General features: G+C 45.6%; 1 protein-coding gene across 1 annotated transcript in view; it reads right to left on the minus strand.

Moving 5' to 3' along the window:
* Positions 1–932: 932 nt before the first annotated feature.
* Positions 933–22,747, minus strand: part of ZCCHC8 (zinc finger CCHC-type containing 8) — a 128,552-nt gene continuing 106,737 nt past the window's right edge. The window contains 5 exon segments of the mRNA XM_082251575.1: positions 933–1,972; positions 10,602–10,716; positions 12,504–12,590; positions 17,006–17,127; positions 17,262–17,404. Of these exon segments, the coding sequence (XP_082107701.1) occupies positions 1,170–1,972; positions 10,602–10,716; positions 12,504–12,590; positions 17,006–17,127; positions 17,262–17,404 (1,270 nt within the window). The 3' untranslated portion in view covers positions 933–1,169.

The raw sequence follows: 22,747 nt of genomic DNA on the forward strand, positions 1-22,747 counted from the left end.
AATCACCACTTGCTATAAAGACCAATAAGGACAATTCTTATATTTATCAAATACAGCGTAATCATTTTCTTCTAAGTATTTTAACTTGCTTAGGGCAATATTCTTTGGGGCAGAAAATTCAGAAAAACTGTACAGAATTTAACATCAAAGCCAAAAACACCATATTAAGTTTAGAGTTCCGTAAACACTGCCTAATATAGAATGGACAAGGTTTATGCATCAAATTCATAAAATGAGTCGAAGCGTACTACTTTCATCAGTTTTAGGGCAGGCAGTTTTTTTTTTTTTTTAAACTTGTAAGAAGCACAATTTAGCTCATCTTTTTACTAACAATCGCTTTACTGCACACTTTTGTATTACTGTGGGAAAACCACGGCACAAGTTTCAAGCATACGGAGTATGCCTTAACATATGCAGGGTTCTCTGTACTGCAGTTCTGGGCATAAAACCCCATTTCTTATTCCCAATTACATAACACATAAGGAACAGTTTATGGAATTTGAAGGCAATTTCCATCCTCCGTAATAAAATAAAAATGGACTCTTCTGCCCGTGTGCCTTCCAGCTCTGCAGTTTGGACATCCTCTGCTCATCTGGTCCTCACAACTGGAAAACCGCTTAATACCAGATGAGCAAACAACATTTATATATAGATTGGTTTGAGTGCTGATTTCGTGCTGAATGAAATCCTTTTAGAGAATGTTTCCCTCAATCAGGTGTATACAAAACCTTAACAGCAAGACAAACTCCAAAAATGTACACCTCAAACATTAAAAGAATACTTGGATGTTTTGACTATAAAAAACGGAAATGTAGCTGCTTCGCGGTTTGTACTTTTACATAAGATGGCCTCCTGCCTTATTTTCATAAATGCTGAAAACTTATTTGCATTAGACATTATCTATGCAAACAAAACCTACCGCTCAATACTCCAAGTGATACTGTATCGTTTTCTCTTCTTGGATGCAAGTTAATACTTGTAACAAAGCCAACTAATGGCGCCCGCTAACACTCAATCTTTATCTTAAAAATGAACTAGTATTCTTTCATATAAATCACTTTACACAGGAAAGTATTTTCTCAGGCAGTTTGGTTGTGTAGAAAGCGAATTTCAAATATTCTTAAATATTAAAAAATTAAAATTAATAATAGTTCTAGTGTACAAGGTTATCATTCCTTATTTTTTCTTTGCTGGTTTCGGGGGGAGTTTTTTAACACATTTCTGAGACGAAGGTAAATGCCAGTAGCCTCTGACATGTTGTCATACTCAAATGGGGTTATTCCCTCTGCAAACTTACTCATGTCTGGAATACCAGATTTATAAGGAGACGGTGCACATGCTGCCTCTTCTGTAGCATCTCTATCCTCTTCTGCTGTGTCCTTAAGTCCTACAGCAGTTCCATTAGACTTTGCAGGATTTTCTGCCACAGTGATGTCGGTTTCTTTTTCATTTAACGATACATTACCTTTGGGAATTGGAGCAGAGTTATTAGGCTCATGTCCAGCTGCTTCAAGGAATGAATCGGGTGGTGTTGACTTTTTTACAATTTTGTGAGCCCCAATATTTTGTCCTGTGGCACTTTCCGTTTCAGTCCTGCTAGGCGATGAAGCAAAAGAGCTACCATTTAATGGTGCAATGACATCTGATTCACTATTTGTGCTCTCTGAATTTTCAAGAGCAGCCCAAATTAAACGCTGCTGTTCTTCTAACTCTTCCAAAGTCAAGGTGTCTTCATCCATGCTATCAGCAGCCTGTGCCTTAAGACTAGCTCTAGAATGAAGCAATGGAGAGCCCCTATTAGGAGTAGGAGGTGGTGTTCCTTTTGGAAGTGGAGGAGGAGTTGGTGTTGGTGGGGGTGGTGGGATGAAATTTTGAGGGGTTGAGGGTGGCGTTCCACGGGGCATTGGAGGTGGAGAGCAATACGGAGGGAGAGGTGGTTGAAAACTGAAACCTGCAGGCGAATAGTCTGAATCTAAAATCAAAAGAGAAAAAAAAAAAAAAAAAAGCATTTATCACTGTGCATGGTTAAAAACTACTTATGTAATATAACAAAATGTGTATCCAACTTTGATTTCTAAAACGGTTTATGCACTTCATTTTTTAATATACTTGTGATTGAGATGCAGTAAAACCGCATGATTAAGCTGTGTTTTTATCACCCCCTCAAACACAACCCCTTCTGCAGCAGAGGCAGCAGCCAGGGGTATACACATGGAATACACCCTTTTGCACTCGTCTGGCTCAAGTGAAAGGAAACTATTCACTGACAAAAAACTGGATTTTTGTCTTACCGTAAAATCCTTTTCTCTGATGTTCATTGACAGACACAGCTCTATATCTTCTTCGACCCTTGGGTTAAGCTGCTTTCCATAGGAGGACAAGGCTGAAACAAAACTTGACTACGCCCCTAGGGCCATCCTAGGGGGTATATTTCCCCACTTTCTGCTATAGGACTTCAGTTTGTAACAAGCAGTGTCAGAAGAATACATAACCCAACTCTACAGAGGGGTGGGTGCAGTGTCCGTAAATGATCAGAGAAAAGGATTTTACGGGAGGACAAAAACAACATCTCTTTAGTTCATTGACAGACACAGCTTCATATCCTCTGACCCTTGGGACGTCCCAAAGCATTGTCAACATGGAGGGGAAAAAAAAAACAAAAAAAAACAAAAAAAAACACTGCAATGCACAATTCCCAAAAAGGCTAAACATAGCCAACCAGGTAAACCAGGAACTGGAGCTCACCCACCAGAAAGAATACACCCTCAAGAGGCAGGAACCTCTGCAACAGCAGCCTGCAAAACTTTACGGTCGAGCGCAGCATCCGCAGAAGCGAGTACATCCACCTTGTAAACATGGTAAATTAATGCACAGACAACCTGATGACAGAAGGCCCAAAAGGCTCTAAGCGCCCTTGTAGAATGCTCCTCAACAGGGAAAGGAGGAGCTTGACCCTTAATGGAATAGGCCTGCACTACAGTCTGCCTGATCCATCTGAAAATTATCCCAGCAGATGCGGCCAGCCCCTTATGAGATCCATCCGTAAGGACAAAGAATCAGATTTTTCAAATCGACTAAGTCGTTGCAAGGTACACCCCGTTTGCCCAAACCACATCCAGGGATTGCAAAGCAATTTCTTTAGGATGTGTCGGCTTAGGGCACAAGGACGGCAACACAATAAGACGACCTTAAGGAGGAACGATTGACAGGGGTGTAGAACTACTTTGTCCATGTGAACCACCAAGTAAGGTGACTGACAGGACAACGCAGCCAGTTCCGACACACATGCGTGCAGAAGTAATAGCCACAAAAAAAAAAAAAAGCTACCTTCTGTGACAGAGTGGAGGAAGTTAATAAATTTCAAAAGGCGGTCTTTGAAGAGCCGACCGTACCAAATTGAGGTCCCAGTTAGGTGCCGGAGGAGCCAATTGGCCAACCCCCGGGAGGAAAGTGTGAACCAAAGAATTTGCAGCCAACGGCCGTTGGTAAAAAATTGCCAGGGCAGAAATCTGGCCCTTGATGGTGCCCAGAGCCAAATGTTTATCTACACCTTGTGTCAACTCCAGCAGACTGAACACCAAAAAGGAATGGGGAGAAACACCAAACCCCCCCCGAGGATCACACCAAGAAATGTACAACCTCTATGATAACTCTTCCTAGAAGTAGATTTTCTAGTTTTTACAGTGAAGGAACCACCAAATCCAACAATCCTCTATCCTTCAGTACCTGGCTTTCAATAGCGAGGCCGTTAAAGCCAGCGACCATAAAGCAGGATGGAAGATCGGCCCTCGAGACAAAGATCTTCTCTGAGAGGGAGTCTCCAAAGAACATCAGCTACCAGTCTCACAAGGCCTGCGTACCAAGACCGGCGAGGCCAGTCAGGAGCCACCAGAAAAGCGTAAATCAGATACTGACCCCAAGGGGTGACCAGAATGTCGGCGGCTTCAGCCAAAGGATCCCAAGATCTTGCCACAAACCTCTGAACCTTCTGGTTGAGATGAGAGGCCAACAGGTCCACATCCAGAGTCCCCCACCGGAAACAGTTGTTGAAACACTTCCGGGTGAAGAGACCATTCGCCTAGACTCAGGGCCTGCCAACTGAGGTAGTCCACCTGCCAATATTCCACATCTGGAATGTGCACAGCAGAGGGCTGGAACATATCGTTCTGCCCACCTTTAAGATTGATATATGCCACAGCTGTGGCATTGTCCGACTGAATGCTTACCGGACACCCCTGCTGACGATCTGTCCACAGGGACAGGCAAATCCTGATCGCCCAGAATCTCCAGGATATTGATCGGCAGACCCGAATCTCCAGGATATTGATCGGCAGACCGGACTCCGAAATCCAAACCCCATGAGCCGACTCCGTACTCGAGACACCTTCCCCACCCGGAAAGGCTGGCATTTCAATTTTAACCACTGTCCAGTACAGGTGGATGAAGGACTTCCCTTGTCAAAGTGCCAGGGAAGGAGCCATCAAAGCAAGAATCCCCCTCACCCCTGCTCAACAGGATCAGATTTGTCCAGAGATTCAGGATTCTTGTCCCATTTGGTAAGAATTTCCTTTTGCAGAGGCATGGTATTGAATTGAATTGAGCAAACGGAACCGCCTAGAAGGTGAAGACCATCAACCCCAGCGCTTGCCTGTAAGTCCTGAGAGATGACCGACAGTTGAACAGGAGCCGAATCGCATACTGCATCTTCAGCAGTTTTGCCTCCAGAAGAAACACCGTGGCTGAGGCTGAATCCAAAGATAGGCCCAGGTAGTCCAAAAGTTGTTGGACAGAATCAGAGCCAATTTCTGAAAATTCAGCGTGCAGCTGAACTCCTGCAGCGTTTGCACAGAGATGTCCAGGTCTTCTTTTAAGACAAAGACTCTGAGAAGTAGATCGTCCAGGTACCCCAGTACAGTGGTCCCCCTCTGCCTGAGCAAGGCAAACACCGGGGACCAACATTTTTGTGAAAACCCGAGGAGCTGAGGCGAGTCCAAACACCACGAATTGATAATGTTCCTCTCCCACAGCAAAACAAAGAAAACGCCGATACCCTACATATATTGGGATATGAAGGTAAGCGTCCTTGATATCGAGAGAAGACAGAAACTCCCCTTGATGAAGGGATGCCACCACTGTGTAAATTGGACTTCATCTGAAATTTCTGAACCCACACAAAGCGATACAGGGCCTTGTGATTCTAGATCGGACGGACCTTGCCTTCCTTCCTGTGAACGGTAAATAGATTTGAATATAATGCCTGAAAACTCTGGAACAGGGACAATTACGCCATGTGATAGCAGATCCTGCACCACCCCCTAAAGGCCCTGCAGCCGATCCAGGGACAAGCGCAAGTTGGAAGGATAGAACCTTGCCGGAGGCACGGACCGAATCTCGATCTTGTAAGCTGACTGAATCAATGCGTGGATCCATTTCTCTTGAATGAGAGAGGTCCACAGGTTTGGAAAGAAGACCCCCCCCCCCCCCACCCCAGATACAAGTGAGGGCGCACCTTTAGGCAGAGAAGGGCTTGTCTGTGGAATTAGTGGAATCTGCTTTTGACTTACCAGCCCTGGACCTCTTTGAACCAACCAACCCCCCCCCCCCCGAGAAAGTGACAGGTGGACTGTTGTTCCTCGTCTTGCGAGCCCACAGAACGAGAGGGCCGTTTGTGAGCCAAGAAGAAAGGACCACGTTTACAACGAGGCTCTTTGCTCTTGGCAACCTGTGGAAGCAAAGTACTCTTACCTTCCATAAGACTGTTAACGATCTCTTCCATAGAAGCACCGAACTGTCTCCTACAAAAGGGAGATCAGTCAGCACCTTTTTGGAAGCCAGGTCAGCTGACCGGTACTTCAACCAAATCATGCGGCAGAGGATCACTGCAGTCACACTCTGCCAGCCAAGTACTGTAGCCCTGTATCAACTGATCCACCAGCTCAGGAGGGTGTTGACCCCCTTCCAGATCATGGCGTAAGAGTTTGTCCCATTCACAGGCATCAAAATTGAATATGCCACAGTGAAAAGAGTATCGGACCAGAGCTTCAGCCCTCTTGTCCACAGGGTCCTTAAAAGAGGAGGAGGGGGAATCATCCACCGGAAGAAGCGTGGCCTTATTTAATCTGGAAACCCGAGAATCCACCGCCGGTGGAACAGTCAGCTTCTTCAAAAGAGACTCCTGAAAGAGATCACCTAGGGAAATGCTTAGTCTAACCCTGCATTTCAGGGATCCTCACTGACTAGCAACAATCTCGTCAAAATAGGCAGGAAAAGGGAACACCTCAGTCAGCCATGATTGTCTACGGTTGCCAAATTGCACCGGCGCAAGAGACGCAGCATCAGCCTCCAGTGTCCTCCAATTTTAAAGTTTCCCTGCGCTGATGCAATCAGTACATCCACAAGCGCATTTTCATGCACGGCTGTAATGCAGGAGGAACCGTCCTCACTGTCAGAGCACTAAGGGTGCGTAGACGCAGACCCAGTGGGTTGACTCGCATCCGCGGTGGCCAAATCCACCTCAGACTGAGGCGGCAGAGAATACAGGTGAAGGCAGAAGGCGCTTCTTGCTAGGCCGCTTTTGAAGGGCCATATCAGCCTTTGGAGACAAGTGACTGTAGGACCACCGTCATGGCCGCTAGGGTAGACTGAGATCCAGAGGGTCCCGCAGCAACTGAGAGTGGGTCAGGTGGTGATACCTGCTCAACGGACTCCATGGTTAATCCGGAGGCCACCCTTAGTATGCAAAAAATGGTCACAAACCCCACCCCCCCTCATACGGCTACAGTACTGCAAGTCCCAGTGCACCAGCTGCGCTGCTATGGCAGAAGAGGGAGTTGTATACCCGCAGGGACTCACCACCACCTACTCAGAGCAGGATACGGAGCACCAAGCTGCTTGTCATGCTGCGATCAGAAAGAAAGAGGAAGCGCTGCCACTGCCACTAGAGGCCCACCGCCGCTCAACAGGCTACAAGAAAATGGCTGCCACATTGACTTCAATGAGAAATTCCAAAAACATGGCTGCAAGACTACACAAACATGGCCCCTGAGGCTGCATAACAGCCATCCACAACAGAATGGAGGCACCACGCGGCACCCAGGATCCTAGAACAGCCATTCAGGTACCTGTAGTCCACCAGGGGGACCTCCACACCTCTATTTGTCGCAGGATCATCTGAATGCAAGCCACAGGTGGCGTGCTCCCACCCCTCTCCAGCCCATCACTTTATGACACCCCATACATCACAACAGCCCGTGCACCCCGAGAAGGGACTAAGGGGGGGGGGGTAGGGGAGGGCGACCTGTGCAGGGGAACTCAGCTAGTGAGGGGGGGGGGGGGGGGGGACCATCAGTGAAGGAAGGACACAGTAGCGGCCTACCAACCCGAGGTAAGGGCCCGCGCTCAACCCAATATTTCCCCAGAGGAGAAGGGGGGGGGGGACACACTACTCCCCACACCTGGGAACTGAGCGGGCACCAATCCTGGCAGTCCACCGTACCATCTTGGAATGGGGGTGCTGCGACTCTGGTCGTGACCAGGGATAGGCATCCTCGCAATGTGCTTCCAGCCCCCGTACAGTGAGGCTATGTCACGGCTAACATAGCACGGAGCCAACAGTTGGGTGGCGCTCGATGGCCAGACTGGGAAGAACCTAAGGATCTAGGATATCCAGTGCGTCTCCCAGTCCGGCAGTTGATTGTAGTTCTCACAGGAACCGACTTGATCGTAGTTCTCACAGGAACAGAAAATAAAAACTAAGAAAAAATTCCTTGTAAAAAAAAAAAAAAAAAAAAAAAAATAAAAAAAAAAAAAGGAAAAAAATTCTAGGACTAGAGTTCCGAGCAAGGAACCAAGTCCTTACTCCTGACTAGGCAGAAAAAAACTGAAGTCCTATAGCAGGAAGTGGGAAGTATACCCCATAGGACTGCCCTAGGGGTGTAATCAAGCTTGGTTTCCACCTAGTTCTACTCCTATGGAGAGCAGCATAACCCAAGGGTCAAAGATGATATAGAGCTGTTGGGAAGTCCCTGTATCGCTGACGGAACATGGTGCTGTATACTGCAAGTAACCAATGCTATACAGTTTATACAGTACTGACAGAACTGAAGTTTCCTAGTAATGGAAATAGATTGTTTGGACCAGCTTAGCCCAAATGAACTATTTAAAATAAGTAAAAACCAGAAGTTAGGCTTTAAAGTGACACTAAACTCTGGTTTAAAAAAACAAATTCTATTCTAGTACGTAATATTTCTAATTTAAAGTACCTTTTATTGCTCAGTCTACTCCAAATCCCTCCATTTTGTTGCTATTTTCTCAGAAGGTGTCTACATTCATGCTCCATGGTCCCACTGTATGTAGTAATGTAGCTACACTATCTTCCTTGCTCCAGAATTACCTAGGGACTATGGGGTTTGTAGTATACATGGAACACTGTTCAGTTCAAAAAACAGAAATGACAGGGGAAAACAGAGGTTTGGGAGCTAACAGAACAATGAGCCAGAAAACACAGGAGAATAATTTCATGAAAAAGATTATATTACAGGGCTATTAGGTACTGGATGTGTATGGATTATACTTGGAAAATAAGGATATAGTTTGGTGTCACTAACCACTTACCGACCGGTCACATTGACCGCACTGCGGCAAAGTGGCTCGATTCCGTCCAGCGACGTAGACCTACGTCGCTGGACTCCTCCCCATGTAGGCGGCGCTCGCGCGCCGCCGGAGGCACGCTCCCGCTGTTTTCAGTCACTGCAGGAGTCGGGCCAGGGGAGGAGCGGCAGCGATCGCCGCTGCTCTTCCCCGATCGTCGGGGAATCGAGTTTGGAGATCCGACCGCTTGTGTAAACAGAGCGGGCGGATCTCCTAAGTGACAAGGAGTGACAGATTGCAGTGTTCAGCATAGCTGAACATGCGATCTGTCCTTGTGTCACTCAGTCACCTCCCCCCACACGTTAGTAAGCACCAGGCATACATTAACCCCTCCCTCTCCAATAAAATTAACCCCTTGTCATTTTTACAGTAACAGTGCATATTTATAGCACCGATTGCTATAGAAATGTCACTGGTACCCCCAAAAGTGTTAAAAATGTCAGTCAAGGGTCCGATCTGTCCGCCGCAATCCCGCAAAAAAAAAAAAAAAAAAAAAAAAAAAACAAAATGAAAGAAATCTTTCCCTTAGTAAACGCAATAACTTTTGCGCAAACCAATCAAAATACGCTTATTGTGATTTTTTTTTTTTTACCAAACATAGGTAGCAGAAAACAAATTGGCCAAAAATTAAAAAAAAAAATGTAATTTCTACATTTTTTGGGGGGGAATTTCATATAAAAAAAAATTTTAAAAATATTTTTTCAAAATAAACGCTCTTTTTGTTTATAGCGCAAAAAGTAAAAATCGCACAGGTGATCAAATACCACCAAAAGAAAGCTCTGTTTGTGGGGAAAAAAAAGGACGTAAATTTTGGCCCTAGACCCAGAGATTACTGCTTAAAGGACTTGTCCAGAGAAGATTCCTGACCCTTACCAGCTTCCATCTCTTCCTCATTTTGAAGAATTTCCTCAGAAACCTCATCCTGCCTCAAAAAGGGAGGGGAGGGGGAACATCCACTCCTGCATTACAAGTGTTCCAAGCCAGAGAACCCCTAAAGAACTGATCACACAGTCCAGATACGGCTGCATAAAGTTCCCATTTTATGACACAAAAAGCAGAGGATTGTGCAGAGGATTGTGCCCATTGAACAGTGGAAAATCCAGATAAGGGCAGAGATTCAGAACTAAGCTGACCCTTAAGGGAGCCATTGTAGGGTGAAGTGTGTAGGGGCCCTCCTCGAGGGGTTTGGGGGCCCATCCCATCATCCAGTGCCTCCCTGTCTATGCAAGACCAAAGCTTGCTGAGGGTTAAAAAGCACCTGAACTCAGGAGGAGAGCAGTCACCCAACAGAGGAGAGTGTTTAAGCCAGAACCCTGACTAGCTGACAAGTTAACCAACACTTGCTCTGTGGGCAGATATTCCCACAAGTTAGAATGGTCAGTTACTCTGCCCAAGATCTGTGACAAATGGTACAGATGCGCATGACATGCACTTACACACAGGAACCAGACCTCCGTCTTGAGCTCCACCACCACCCCTGTTGTGCCACAATAAATAAAAAAAAAAAAAAAAAAAAAGACCAGAAAAGAATAAAAACACTGAGGGAGCTCCGCTGATGTATCAAAGCCAATGAGAAGGGAAGAGAGCCTCAGCTCTCGTGCACATCACTGGATCGTGATCGGGCTGCATGCTGATGTTTAATGAAGCAAGAGCAAAAAAAACAAAAATAAAAAAAACACGCCTTTACAACCACTGTAAATAAGCTGTTGGCGGGCATCAGCAAGCATAGGCATTACTTGAAAACTTGTTGAAAGCCTGTCTGCAGGCTTGTTTAAAAAACGACAGCACGCCCATTTTCATTTGCCATCCTCTAAAACAGATAAAATGCTTTACAAATTTGTGTAATCATTTTGCTGGAAACCTTCTCTGGTCTAATTTTTGTACATATCCTCCTGATTGAGGACTTTCCTCACAGGGTTATAAAGGATTTTATAATTGCCATATGTTCTTACCTGACGCCACCTCCATATCCATGGGGGACTCCCCTTTGCTTCTGGAGGTCTTCTGTCTTTTCCTTTCTGAGCCTGAAGTAGACAACGATCTCTTCTGGCTATTATTGTGGCTTGGCTATAAGAATCAAAATAACCAAATACATATTACAAAGCATGCAGGAAAGCTGTATGATTTGCAGCTAAAAGGATTAAAAATCAACGTTGATAGAGATTTCACGCAATTTACACAGAATCTCCAGCCATGCCATATTCATGTATATCAGTTCCACAGTGCAATTTGAATTACAGAAAGCAGTAGTAGGGAACTGGAAAATGTAAGGGGTACCCAAAAATTTCTGAAGCTGGGAGCAGTCTCCTGAAGATATAAATTTGCATACAGGGAAGCACATTTATAAGAGTAACCTATCATTTGTTTTCCCTAACAAGCAGTGTTAAATGCACAAAAAATAAAAATAAAATTTTTAAACAAGGATTTTGCACAAGTGCAACACTAAAATGTAAACATTACCCACAGTAGGTTAGAAATTGAACATTAGGTTGTAAACAAGGGCATTAAAAAGATTAAAAAAAAAAAAAAAAAAAAAAAGGAGGTGGTCAAGTTTGGAGTGATTCTTTCCACATTCGCACAGCATAGAGTATAGTGGCATTCACAGATAAATATTTTTTTGCATAACAGTGATTGGAAGGCGGTTTTGCATAGCAGTGGCTGGACAGCATTTCCAGAATATGAAGGCAGTTTGAAAATTGCAGCAGAACTAGATTTGCATTGAACGAAAGAGCATTTACAATTGCAGCCCATCCCGTAATCATATCAAAAGCGCATCTGAACTGCTGAACTACCACCTTTCACAAATCTCACAGAAAAAAAAAAAAAAAAGGAAAATTGCACATTATCTATCTATCTATCTATCTATCTATATGTGAATACAGGCTAAGAAGTGACTGAACCAACTTTTGATAAGCCTTTTACACACACTGGCATTGAAGCGGTGTCAAAGTAGTGCAGGAACCTTTTCTGAAGTCGCGGCGACTTCAGTAGTGTCACAGCTCTCAGAGATGCATGGCACTTCACGCCCTGTGACTTTGGTTCTCAAATCCAGATCCTAATGCCTCGTACACACGCATCGATTGGCCGGGAATTTTCGGCCAACGTCTGATCGGCCGATTTTCGGCTTGTTAGTATGATGCTTCCGACAACCGACTCTTCAGCCGAATAAAATCTGGTGTGCAGGCTATAAAATTTTTGTTGGCCGTCAACACATCGGCCGATTTTCCGTCAGTCAGTACAGATTTCGGCAGACAAAAATCTGGTGAGCAAGACTGGGCATGCTCAGAGAAGAAAAAACACACGGAAAGTAAACCAGCACACATCACTTCTGAAGTAGATTTTTGTTGGCCGAGAAAATTCGTGTGCAGTCTAGGCACATTCCAACCAACAAAACACAACTCTGGACAAAAGTCGGACGATCGGTCGGCTGATAATCATTGCGTGTGTACGAGGCATAAGTTGCAGGAGTGTAAATCAAGCTTAAAACTAAGGAAAAAGGGAAATGACCCCTATATTACAAGTTGGATAATCATGTAATAGGTTCTTCCTTTAGATATCAAATTTTAATACAAAACTAAGTAGTAACTAGTTAATAAAAATAAACTTAAGAAAAAAAATCCCTCAAAATGGATCAAAGCCCCGTTTTGTTAAAAAAAAAAAAAAAAAAAAAACAGAACAGATGAAAAAGGAATGTAAAACAGACAAAGTCCCCTTTTGACTTGCTAGTGGATGTAAAACAAAAAAAAAAAAAAACTGGTGAGCACCTGATGTAAACTTCATCCACAAAACTTCATGAACTGATGAACGCATGTGTGAAAGGGACCCAAATGTCACTGCTTAGACAAAGCACTTACTTTTGGAAAGTTATGAGACAGGTAGCTGGCAAAAACATCTTTCTGGTGTGATTGCTGCATTGGGATTGATCCAAAACTCCTCCAATCCTGAAAAAAACAAGGCAATTTTGTTGCATTGGTGATAAGATGTATAAAAAAATTAAAAGAGGCCAGAAAAAGGACTAGACAAAAAAACCCAAACATTATGCACGATTGAGCATCTTTCCCATTCCACCTCAATCGCCCAAAGTCCTCTCTCAAATACACCCAGTTGTATCCCCTAAACTGGGGGGTCCCCAACCTGTTGATGACCAGGACACACAGGAGAGGAGCTGCGGCTGCACCCTGTTCAGAGTTATCACAGACCACGGTTGCCGCTCACCTCCTGCTGTGCAACAATGCCCATGTTTCCTCTACCAGATCCTCTGCCCACCCAGCAGGGCAGGGGGCAGGACGAGCTGCAGATCGGAATGGAGAGCTCCTCCTGCCCCCAGCCCTGCTGACAGGACGGCATGGTTGGGCGTGTGCCAGAGCCAGGGGAGGACACATGGACTGATCACAGCCTCTGCCGTGCCAAAAGTTGGAGTCCTGTGCAGGGGAGGCAGATATTAGAATAGGAAAAAGAGTGAAGTTAGAGAGGAAAGTGGGGTGGGCAGACTACAGGGGAACGCTGGTGGGCGGACTGAGATTGCTAGGGGCACTGTACTGTAATCATTACAGCGCCACTTTACAGTCCCTTGGGAAAAAAGGTTGGGGACCACTGCCCCAAGCTACAGTTTATTCTATCCAACATCCTACATGCTTTAATGATTTAGATGAATATATGTTTTTCCAAAAAGGACCACAAAATACTTTCCCTCAGTGTACTGTATATTATAGGATTGTCTATAGTATTTTCATTTTGAGAACACCTGGTGGGTGGCTGTTACAATTGCAGTTCCTCACAAGAAGAAACATGAAGTCTTGCCTTTGTTTATAAAGTTTCTTTTTGAACAACAACGCTTTACCTTGGTTACGACAAAGATTTTACCTCAGTTACAGAAGCCATTTTAGTTATGAAGCAGACAAGTGAAGATCTTCAAATTTGCCTCTAGATAGACTAAGTCTATTATTTCCCAAAGTTCATCTTACACTTGGACTGCACTGTTGTGTGTGATATATGATTTAAATATAAGCTTTCGGCATAGTAATGTTTAATGTTGTACTTATTTGCAAAGTGTCATGTGTAATACATATTGCAATTCTAAGTCTCCCTGATTGTATTGCAGTTTACAGAACAATTGATAGAAGTAAAATCAGTTTTGGAATAAAACACAACATTATTTCTGTCTGTTTTGTTAACTGGCTATCAGCTAAGGGATAGTAGGACAGCACACTCCGATTAGTTATACTTTGTGTTAATGCACCCCATGTTTCAGCTGAGATTCAGGCTGTTTTAAACTTACAAAACCCAATACATGTTTACCACATTAACAGCAAGCACTAAAACTGGCCATAGATGGTGCGATTTTCTTTCCTGCAACCATGGGTTGCAGAAAAGAAAACCACTCGATTCCCTCATCAACAGTCTGTGTTGGTGGGTGAATCCCTCCCACAGAGCTATTGTGTTCCCCTGGCAGGTAGAGCCATCCTGGCTGGGAAAAGCTACAGTGAATATTGCAAAAGAGGACTGAGGATTTAAAAAAAAAAAAAAAAAAATCCAAAAATTATGTATCAACTTAGGCACAATGAGCCTGCCCATACTTGGTTCGAACAATGCAATCCCGCGAATTTTATCAAGATACTGGTATAAACCCAAGGAAAACACCCTCAGAGCCTACCATTTTCCTCTCAAAAGCTTGTTTTCAGCCTGTAATCCTTTTATAGGTTTACAGATACATCAAGAACTGGAGTGGGTGGCTGGTGGGCATAGAGAGATAAGATACAATATAAAACAGAACGTTTTTAAGTTTTTACTCTATGCAAGAACAAGGTTTAAAAGTCCGTACACCCGATACGAAAATATTTTCATGTGGTAATTTATCTCATTGAGCTGGTTGAAGTAAAATTTCATCTGATGAACGATCTTGCGATTTTCGGTTCATTAGTATAGTGCTTTCGACAGCCGATTACAAATTTTCGCACAAAGACTGGATGTGCAGGCTATAAAATTGTTATTGTACGTGAACACGACGTCCGTTTTTCGTTTAATTAGTACAGTTTTCGTCAAAAAAAAAAATAAAATTATAAGAGCAAGACTAGGCATGCTCAGAAACAAAAGAACACATTCAAAACAATTCAACACATGACATCACTTCTGGAGTTGAATTCGGTTGTACGAGAATTTTCGTATGAAAGTAACCTCTTCACTTTCGATAGGAGACGAGCATGCAACAAAAAACGGACGAAAGATCATACGATAATCTGATCTTGTGTACGAGGCTTAAGACAGCAGGTTAAAAGGAGGACCCGGTGAAGTGTTACCGAACTCAAACTTGCAAAAAACCGCTGACAAGAAGGTTTTTATAGCAGAAGACACCCAAGTGGTCTATTCTGTCTCTACTACTTCCCTATGCCTGGAAGCACTAATTTAATCTGAGCAGGGCACACGTAGCTTAGTCCACATTTACGACACCTGCTCTGTGCTGTGGCGATTTGACTCCTGTACGCAGGATTTATGTCACCGCAGGCCGACAATGTAGTACACACAGTACACACTAGCAAATTTGGTGATAAACTTGTGGGGGAGACAGGGGAGGGGACTTAATGATGAAGTCACATGACAGCGACGACACACGTAGGGCAGCTGATCTACTGGAATAGTTGCCGGAGGGAGCCGGCCATCCTTGCTTGTTATGCCGTTTGCGGCTGTTTTAAATGCAAGTTTTTACCGATTTTATTCAATAAAGCATTTTAAAAAACTATATAGGAGCCTTCTCTCCCCTTTACACTTGCCCCAAGTTATCTATCTACCAGCGCTAGGACGAAAGAAGGATATACTTCTCCCGGTGAGCAAACCCCAGGAGACTGCGGTGCAAGGATTCCCACATGCAGACCTGCCTAGGAGCCGGATTACATGCTGTTACCTTACAGCTGTAAGGTGAGGAGCTAGTACAGCCATAGTCATCAGGGATTCCATGCCCCTTCCAGCTAACTCGTTGCCAGCTTGGGAGGTTCCTCACTGGAGATAGACTACTAGAGGGTGCATCACTGCATCATGGGTGCATCACTGCATCATCTGTTTCATATTTGCGGACTATCACCCAGTGTAATTGTACATTGCAACATATCAGCCTGTGGGCTCACACCTCTTAACTCACATTTTTGTGCCTAGATTTGGATTTCTATTGCACTGTCCCTATCTGGGTTTTCAATTACCCTATTTAGACATCTAGGATATATGCATGTATTTCTATTAAGGTTACTGTACACTTTTGACACCTTAATACAGCTTTACCCTTAAATGGAGATCAAGTAATGGCACATTTACCACCACATTTTATTTATTATTTTTTCGACATCATTTGTGATTTTTTTTAGATCATTTATTGCATGAAAGGAAATGTGGACCTGCTCTGCCTACATTTAATACTTAGTCTTAGTACACTTATTCCTACCAATTATTTGGAATAGCGCAGCACTACCTATTCTCTATTAATCCTCAACATTGTGTATAAAGGCTGTTTGATCAGGTCTCTGATTCTCCTCTTTCACGGTCTCCAAAAAATAACCTGACATTAACAGAGCCAGGGGACAGGCTGCATGTGCTCAATTTGGTGCGCATTGCTAGTTTTTTTTTCCCTTGGAAGAGTGCATGTAAACAGCATAGGGACAATCAGCACTGTCCAGAGGATCAGGGGAGAATGAAAACTCCTCCTCCAAGCTTTACCAAGAACGGATACAAGTCACAAGACTACTACATACTGCTGATGAGAAAAGGTTTATCAGTTTATATAAACTAAAATAATTGCATTTCCATATTCTGTGGAGACAAGCTATAGCACATGCAGGTTCTGGGTTTAGTAACACTTTAATGCAGGGCTCAACAAATCCCAGGCGCCAGGGCACAATGGTGACTAGAAAGTAAATCCTGGTGCCTGGGCTTTTATCAGCCCATTCACTGTCCGGGCCCCGCAAGGTCTGTGCCGCAGGCACGCTTGTACATACGGGTTGCAGCTAGCCTCCATTAATGTGAGATTGGCCGCATTATTAGAGGTGTCATCCTGGTCTGCCCACATTGCAAGCTAGCTGGCTGGACTGAGATTCAGAGTGAATCCAAGAGGGAGGGACTTACATCCCCACACTCTCATTTGACATGCTGTCTAGGGTACAGAGCAGAGGGGTGAGCTCCAGGTCAGTTTCATGCCTCGTTTTGACGCAAGATATACATTTAAAATAAAAAACTGGCTCCTAGATTCAAAGCAAATTTGTAAAGCCCCTGCTTAATGTGTCAGAAAGCAAGTCAGTGTGTCTCATAAGCAGTTTGGTGCAAGCACACTGATAATTTACTAACAGAAGGGGAAACATTGCTTTGGGAAACTCACATCTGCAACTCCAGAAAAGGGAGGAGTATTAAAACCAGGAAAGTTGATTAACTTGGACACATCATATGATGAAGACTTATTCTGTGCTGAAGGATCTTCTTCAATCTCACCGTCACTTGTATCTACAAAGCAAATCAGAAATATTCAATTTAGAGAGTCTGCCAGAACACATGCACTTACCAAAAGGTCCATACTATATATAACCAATGTTTCAGGAGCAGTGGTATTATAGCTTATCAAAGTTTTTAGAACATACCTCTTCCGTCATAAAGCGAGAGCCCAGAGTTCTCCTGCTCTGCATCTTTCAGCCATCCTGGAGGGTAGCCAAGTTGGCGCATTCGATATATAAATGGAGGAAGATGCTGATCTGTTATTCCAAGTGCCTCTTGAAGCTCTGAGCTGTATAGACAAACAAGACCCTCTTTTTTTTTATACAATTAAAATTGAATGTGTAACGGTTGCAGTAGTACAAGAATCAATGGGGTCAAATCACTAACATTTACTACATGCAACAACAACTGTCATGCGACTCATTTGCATAAATTATTGCATGCAGTAAAAACTGAATTTTTGTAAAATCTTACCTGTAAAATTCCTTTCTCTGAGTCCTCCGACAGTCGCCGCCTGTTCATATTCGTCACTAATGGGGTTATTGACCTTTGCTCCGTAGGAGTAGCTAGGCAACAGAATATATATCAAAGCTTATAGCATATCCCACCCCCAGGGGGTGGTCCCCTCAGTCAATGCCTCCCTGCTTCCTGCATACCAACTCAGTTTCAGTAGAATAGCAGTGAGTACAAAACAAACCCCAAAAGAGGGGCGGGGGCGGCGACTGTCGGAGGACTCAGAGAAAGGAATTTTACAGGTAAGATTTTACAAAAATTCAGTTTTCTCTTACGTCCTCCGACAGTCGCCGCCTCTTCATATTCGTCACTAATGGGGACGTCCCAAAGCAGTGTAGACATGAGGGGTAGGAAAAAAGCAGCCGCGCCTAAAGCAACGCAATACCCACATCAGAGAAAGGAACCTTACCAAAGTAAGAGAACCAACTGCTTCATAAGACACCCAGCAGAGCGGGAGAGCCCCCCCTCACAGCCCACACACAGGCAGCAAGTGCACACAGGAGCTGACAGGGAGCACAGCAGCCACACAGACATGCAGGGTCACACAGTCCCAGACTGACACCCAAAACAGACAGGTCCCCACATAGAGTTACACTTACCAGTCCGGATGGCGTGGGGAGCCTGCTCCAGCGACCAAACCGCAGTACTGAGGACAGGGAGTGTCGCAAGCATGACGCAGTGGAGTTGCGGTGCGAAACCGCAATGGCGTCCAGTGAGGTAGCCACCTCACCGATAGTATCCCTGCAGCGAACAGGGATGGGTCGTTCAATGTGCCAGGGCAAAACCTAAGCTGAACGCTCGATGGCAGGCTGGGAAGCCCCTGGCCATGAGCCCTGGGAACCAGGGTGGCCAGACTGAGACCCAGCGCCGCACGATCATCTTCATCAGAAGAACTAACGCTGAAAATGAACAGCTAAGTAAAGAAAGAGAAAAAACTTCAAAGAAAATCAAAAAAGAGAAAAGTGGCTGAGACTAAGAGCCCCAGCACAGGAACAGCCTGCATACTCCTGAGCTAGGCATATGAAACTGAGTTGGTATGCAGGGAGGTATTGACTGAGGGGACCACCCCCTGGGGGTGGGATATGCTAAAAGCTTTGATAATATATTCTGTTGCCTAGCTACTCCTACGGAGCAAAGGTCAATAACCCCATTAGTGACGAATATGAAGAGGCGGCGACTGTCGGAGGACGTAAGAGAAAAAACATTTTAGCGATATTCATTGCAAAATGAAAAATGTGCTGGTAAAGGTTGCATTAAAAAAAAAAACACCCCTAATAGCTGGCTGCCAAGGAGTGGGCTGGGAAGCATGCTGCCCTCTCAACGGATGATTTATCAGCTGAATGTAAAGAAAAAAATTGGATTTTCTCTTAAGCTCATTGACAGACGCAGTCCTCTTTGATTAATATCAGTAGGGTTATACTGCCCCCTACAGGAGTAGGACACTAGGCAGGAAAAAACGTTTTGGCCACACCTTAGGGGCAGTCCCATAGGGTATATCCTCTCACTTCCTGCTACAGGATGTCAGTTATGTAACAAAGCAGTGTCAGAATTCAACCCAACCCAAAATAGAGGGGTGGGTACTGCGTCTGTCAAGGAGCTTAAGAGAAAAGGATTTTACGGCAAGTCAAAAATCCAATTTTCTCTGTCGCTCATTGACAGACGCAGTCCTCTTTGATTAATATCAGTAGGGACGTCCCAAAGCAGTGCCACAAATGAGGGGTGGGAGAACAAATCAAAATCCAATCCAGAAGGCCCAACTGGAGCCAACCAGAAGCATCAAGGACTCATCGAGCAAAAAGAGGAGACCCAACAAACCCTCGAGGTAGACCAACGGTCTCCTCAAACAGTGGCCTGCAGAACCTTGCGGCCAAAAGAGGCATCCGCCGATGCCAGCACATCAACCTTATAAAATTTTGTAAAGGTATGAACCGACGACCAGGTAGTCGCCTTGCAAACCTGAAGCACCGACGCCTGATGGCAGAAGGCCCAGGAAGCACTAAGCGCTCGAGTGGAGTGCGCCTTAACAGGGAACGGAGGAACCCGACCCTTAATAGAATAAGCCTGTACCACCGTCTGTCTGATCCATCTGGAGATAGTCGCGGCAGACGCAGGCAACCCCTTTCTAGGGTCATCCGTGATCACAAAAAGTGAATTGGCCTTACGAAAAGGGTCAGTAGCCAAATACACCCTGATCGCCCGAACCACATCCAAGGAGTGTAACGCAAACTCCCGAGGATGACTGGGCTTAGGACACAGGGAAGGTAGCACAATATCCTCATTTAGGTGAAAATCTGAAACCACCTTAGGAAGGAAAGATGGATTGGACACCTTATCCCTATGAACCACCAGATATGGGGAACGGCAGGACAATGCGGCCAGTTCTGACACCCTGCATGCAGAAGTGATAGCCCCCAAAAAGGCCACCTTCTGGGATAAGGTAAGCAAGGGAATCTCCCTAATATATTTTCAAAGGGAGGTTTCTGAAGAACCGACAACACCAAATTAAAATCCCAGGGCGGAGCCAGGTGCCGCACCCCCTGGATGAAATTCCGCACCAAGGACCGAGTAGCCAGAGGCTTCTGAAAGAAGATTGCTAATGCTGAAACCTGACCCTTGATAGTGCTCAAGGCCAGTTTCTGCTCAACCCCCTGTTGCAGAAAAGCCAATATCCGGGCCACCAAGTAAGAACGTGGAGGGAACCCAAGAGATTCACACCACGCAATGCAAGACTTCCATGTGCGATGATAGACCTTTCTGGAAGTCGCTTTCCTTGCTTTAATCAAAGTAGGAATAACTGAAGCTGACAAACCCCTGTCCTTCAGCACCTGGGTCTCAACAGCCAAGCCGTTAAAGCCAGCGATCGTAAAGCAGAATGGAAGATCGGTCCCTGAGACAACAGATCCTCCCTGAGAGGAAGTCGCCAAGGAGCGTCTGCAACCAGCCTGACCAAGTCGGCATACCAGGCCCGATGAGGCCAGTCCGGAGCCACAAGGATGACTGAAATTCCCTCTACCTCTATCCTGCGAAGAAGTTTCGGCAGCAATTTGAGAGGGAAGGTATACAGTAGCTGGTACTGCCCCCACGGAGCGACCAGCGCGCCTGCGGCGTCCGCCTGAGTATTGCGGGAGCGGCCTACAAACCTCCGCACCTTCCTGTTGAGCCGAGATGCCAACAGATCCACATCCGGGGTGCCCCAACGAAGGCACAATTGGTGAAATACCTCTGGATGAAGGGACCCTTCCTCTTGATCCAGAATCTGACGGCTGAGAAAAAACTGCCTGCCAATTTTCCACCCCCGGAATGAAAACCGCGGAGAGAGCTGGAACAATCGTTCTGCCCAGTGAATGATGCCGGCCACTTTATGGCCACCAGAGCACTCTTGGTGCCCCCCTAGTGATTGACGTAAGCCACGACCGTGGCATTGTCCGACTGGATCCGAACCGGGCTGCCCCGGAGCTGCTCGGTTCAGTGAACCAGACAAAGTCTGATCGCTCTCAGTTCCAATACATTTATCGGTAACCTGGATACCTCCAGGGACCAGAGCCTTTGAGCTGATAGTCTGCCGAGAACCCCACCCGGATAGACTGGCATCCGTGGTGACAATCGTCCAATAGATCGGGAGAATGACTTCCTCTGACTGAGCATCGGAGACCGAAGCCACCAAACCAGAAACTCCCTGGTCCACTCACTCAGCCGGATCCGATTGTCCAGGGAATCAGGATTCCGGTTCTATTTGAGAAGAATCTCCTTTTTGGAGAATTCGGGTAATAAGCTGGGCAAACGGTACTGCCTCGAAAGAAGCCACCATCAGTCCCAGAACCCTCTTGCAAGTCTGAAGGGAAGGCCAGTTGACAGACAATAACAATTGAGTCGTCGACTGAATCTTCTGGAGTTTCTCCGCAGGGAGAAACACTTTTGCCAAGGATGTGTCTAAAGTTGGGTCCAGATAGTCCAGTCTCCTGGTGGGGACCAGGGATGACTTCTGCAGGTTCACCAACCACCCGAACTCTTCCAAAGAGATCATGGTGATCTCCAAGTTTAGCAACAGAGCCTGCGGAGACTCCGCACGGAGAAGGTCGTCCAGGTAGCCTGGAACCGATATGCCCCGCTGTCGCAACAGCGCCAAATTCGGGGTCAAAAAACTTTTGTGAAGACCCGGGGAGCAGAGGCGAGACCAAAGGGTAATGCCCCAAACTGATAATGGTTCTCTCCCACAGCAAAGCGAAGGAAGCGCTGATGTCCTGCGTAAATGGGAATGTGAAGATAGACATCAAGGATGCCTATGGACGCCAAAAAATCCATCTGATGCAGGGAGGCCACCACTGTGCGAATGGACTCCATTTTGAATTTTTGCACCTGGACAAAACAATTGAGCGCCCTCAAGTCTAGAACTGGACGCAGCTTGCCCTCTTTCCTGGGTACTGTGAACAGGTTCTAGTAGAACCCCTGAAAACATTCTCCCCAAGGAACCGGACCACTCCTTGTTGCATCAAATCCGTCACTGCCCCCAGCAGAGCCTTTAAGCGATCTGGGGGATAGTCGTATGTTGGAAGGGAAGAACCACACCGGAGGAAGTGATCGAAAACTCGATCTTGTATCCCGACCGTATGACCTCGCGAACCCATTTGTCTGGAATTCTGGAAAGCCACGGGTCCGGAAACCCGTGAAGACGTCCCCCCCACCCCAGATATGGGTGGGGGCGCACATTCAGGCTGTAGTGGTCTTATTTTCAGGTCTGGAAGGACCGGATATTTGTTTAACCAACCAGCGTTAAGCCTACAGCACCTGGTATTCCCAGGCGGTCTCTCATACAGGTACTAAACAGGCCCAACCCTGTCTAGCTTCTGAGATCAGACGAGATCGGGCGCATTCAAGGTGATGCGACCGTAGGCCCCTTTGAAACCCCCTGGGGGTTTTTTGGAGGACTTCGCCTTATCACTCGCCTCAGAGGAACGAAAAAACTTTTTATGAAAGGAAAAAGGAAGGTCCCCGTTTGCAACGAGGTCCCTTACCCTTAGTAGCCTGTGGTAGAAAGGTGCTCTTGCCTCCAGTGAGACCCTTGATAATCTCATCCAAGGTAGCACCAAACAGGTGATCCCCTCCATAACATGCGCCGGAG

Source organism: Pelophylax lessonae (genome assembly GCF_965119305.1).
Source record: "Pelophylax lessonae genome assembly, chromosome: 1".
In the NCBI taxonomy this organism is placed as follows: domain Eukaryota; kingdom Metazoa; phylum Chordata; class Amphibia; order Anura; family Ranidae; genus Pelophylax; species Pelophylax lessonae.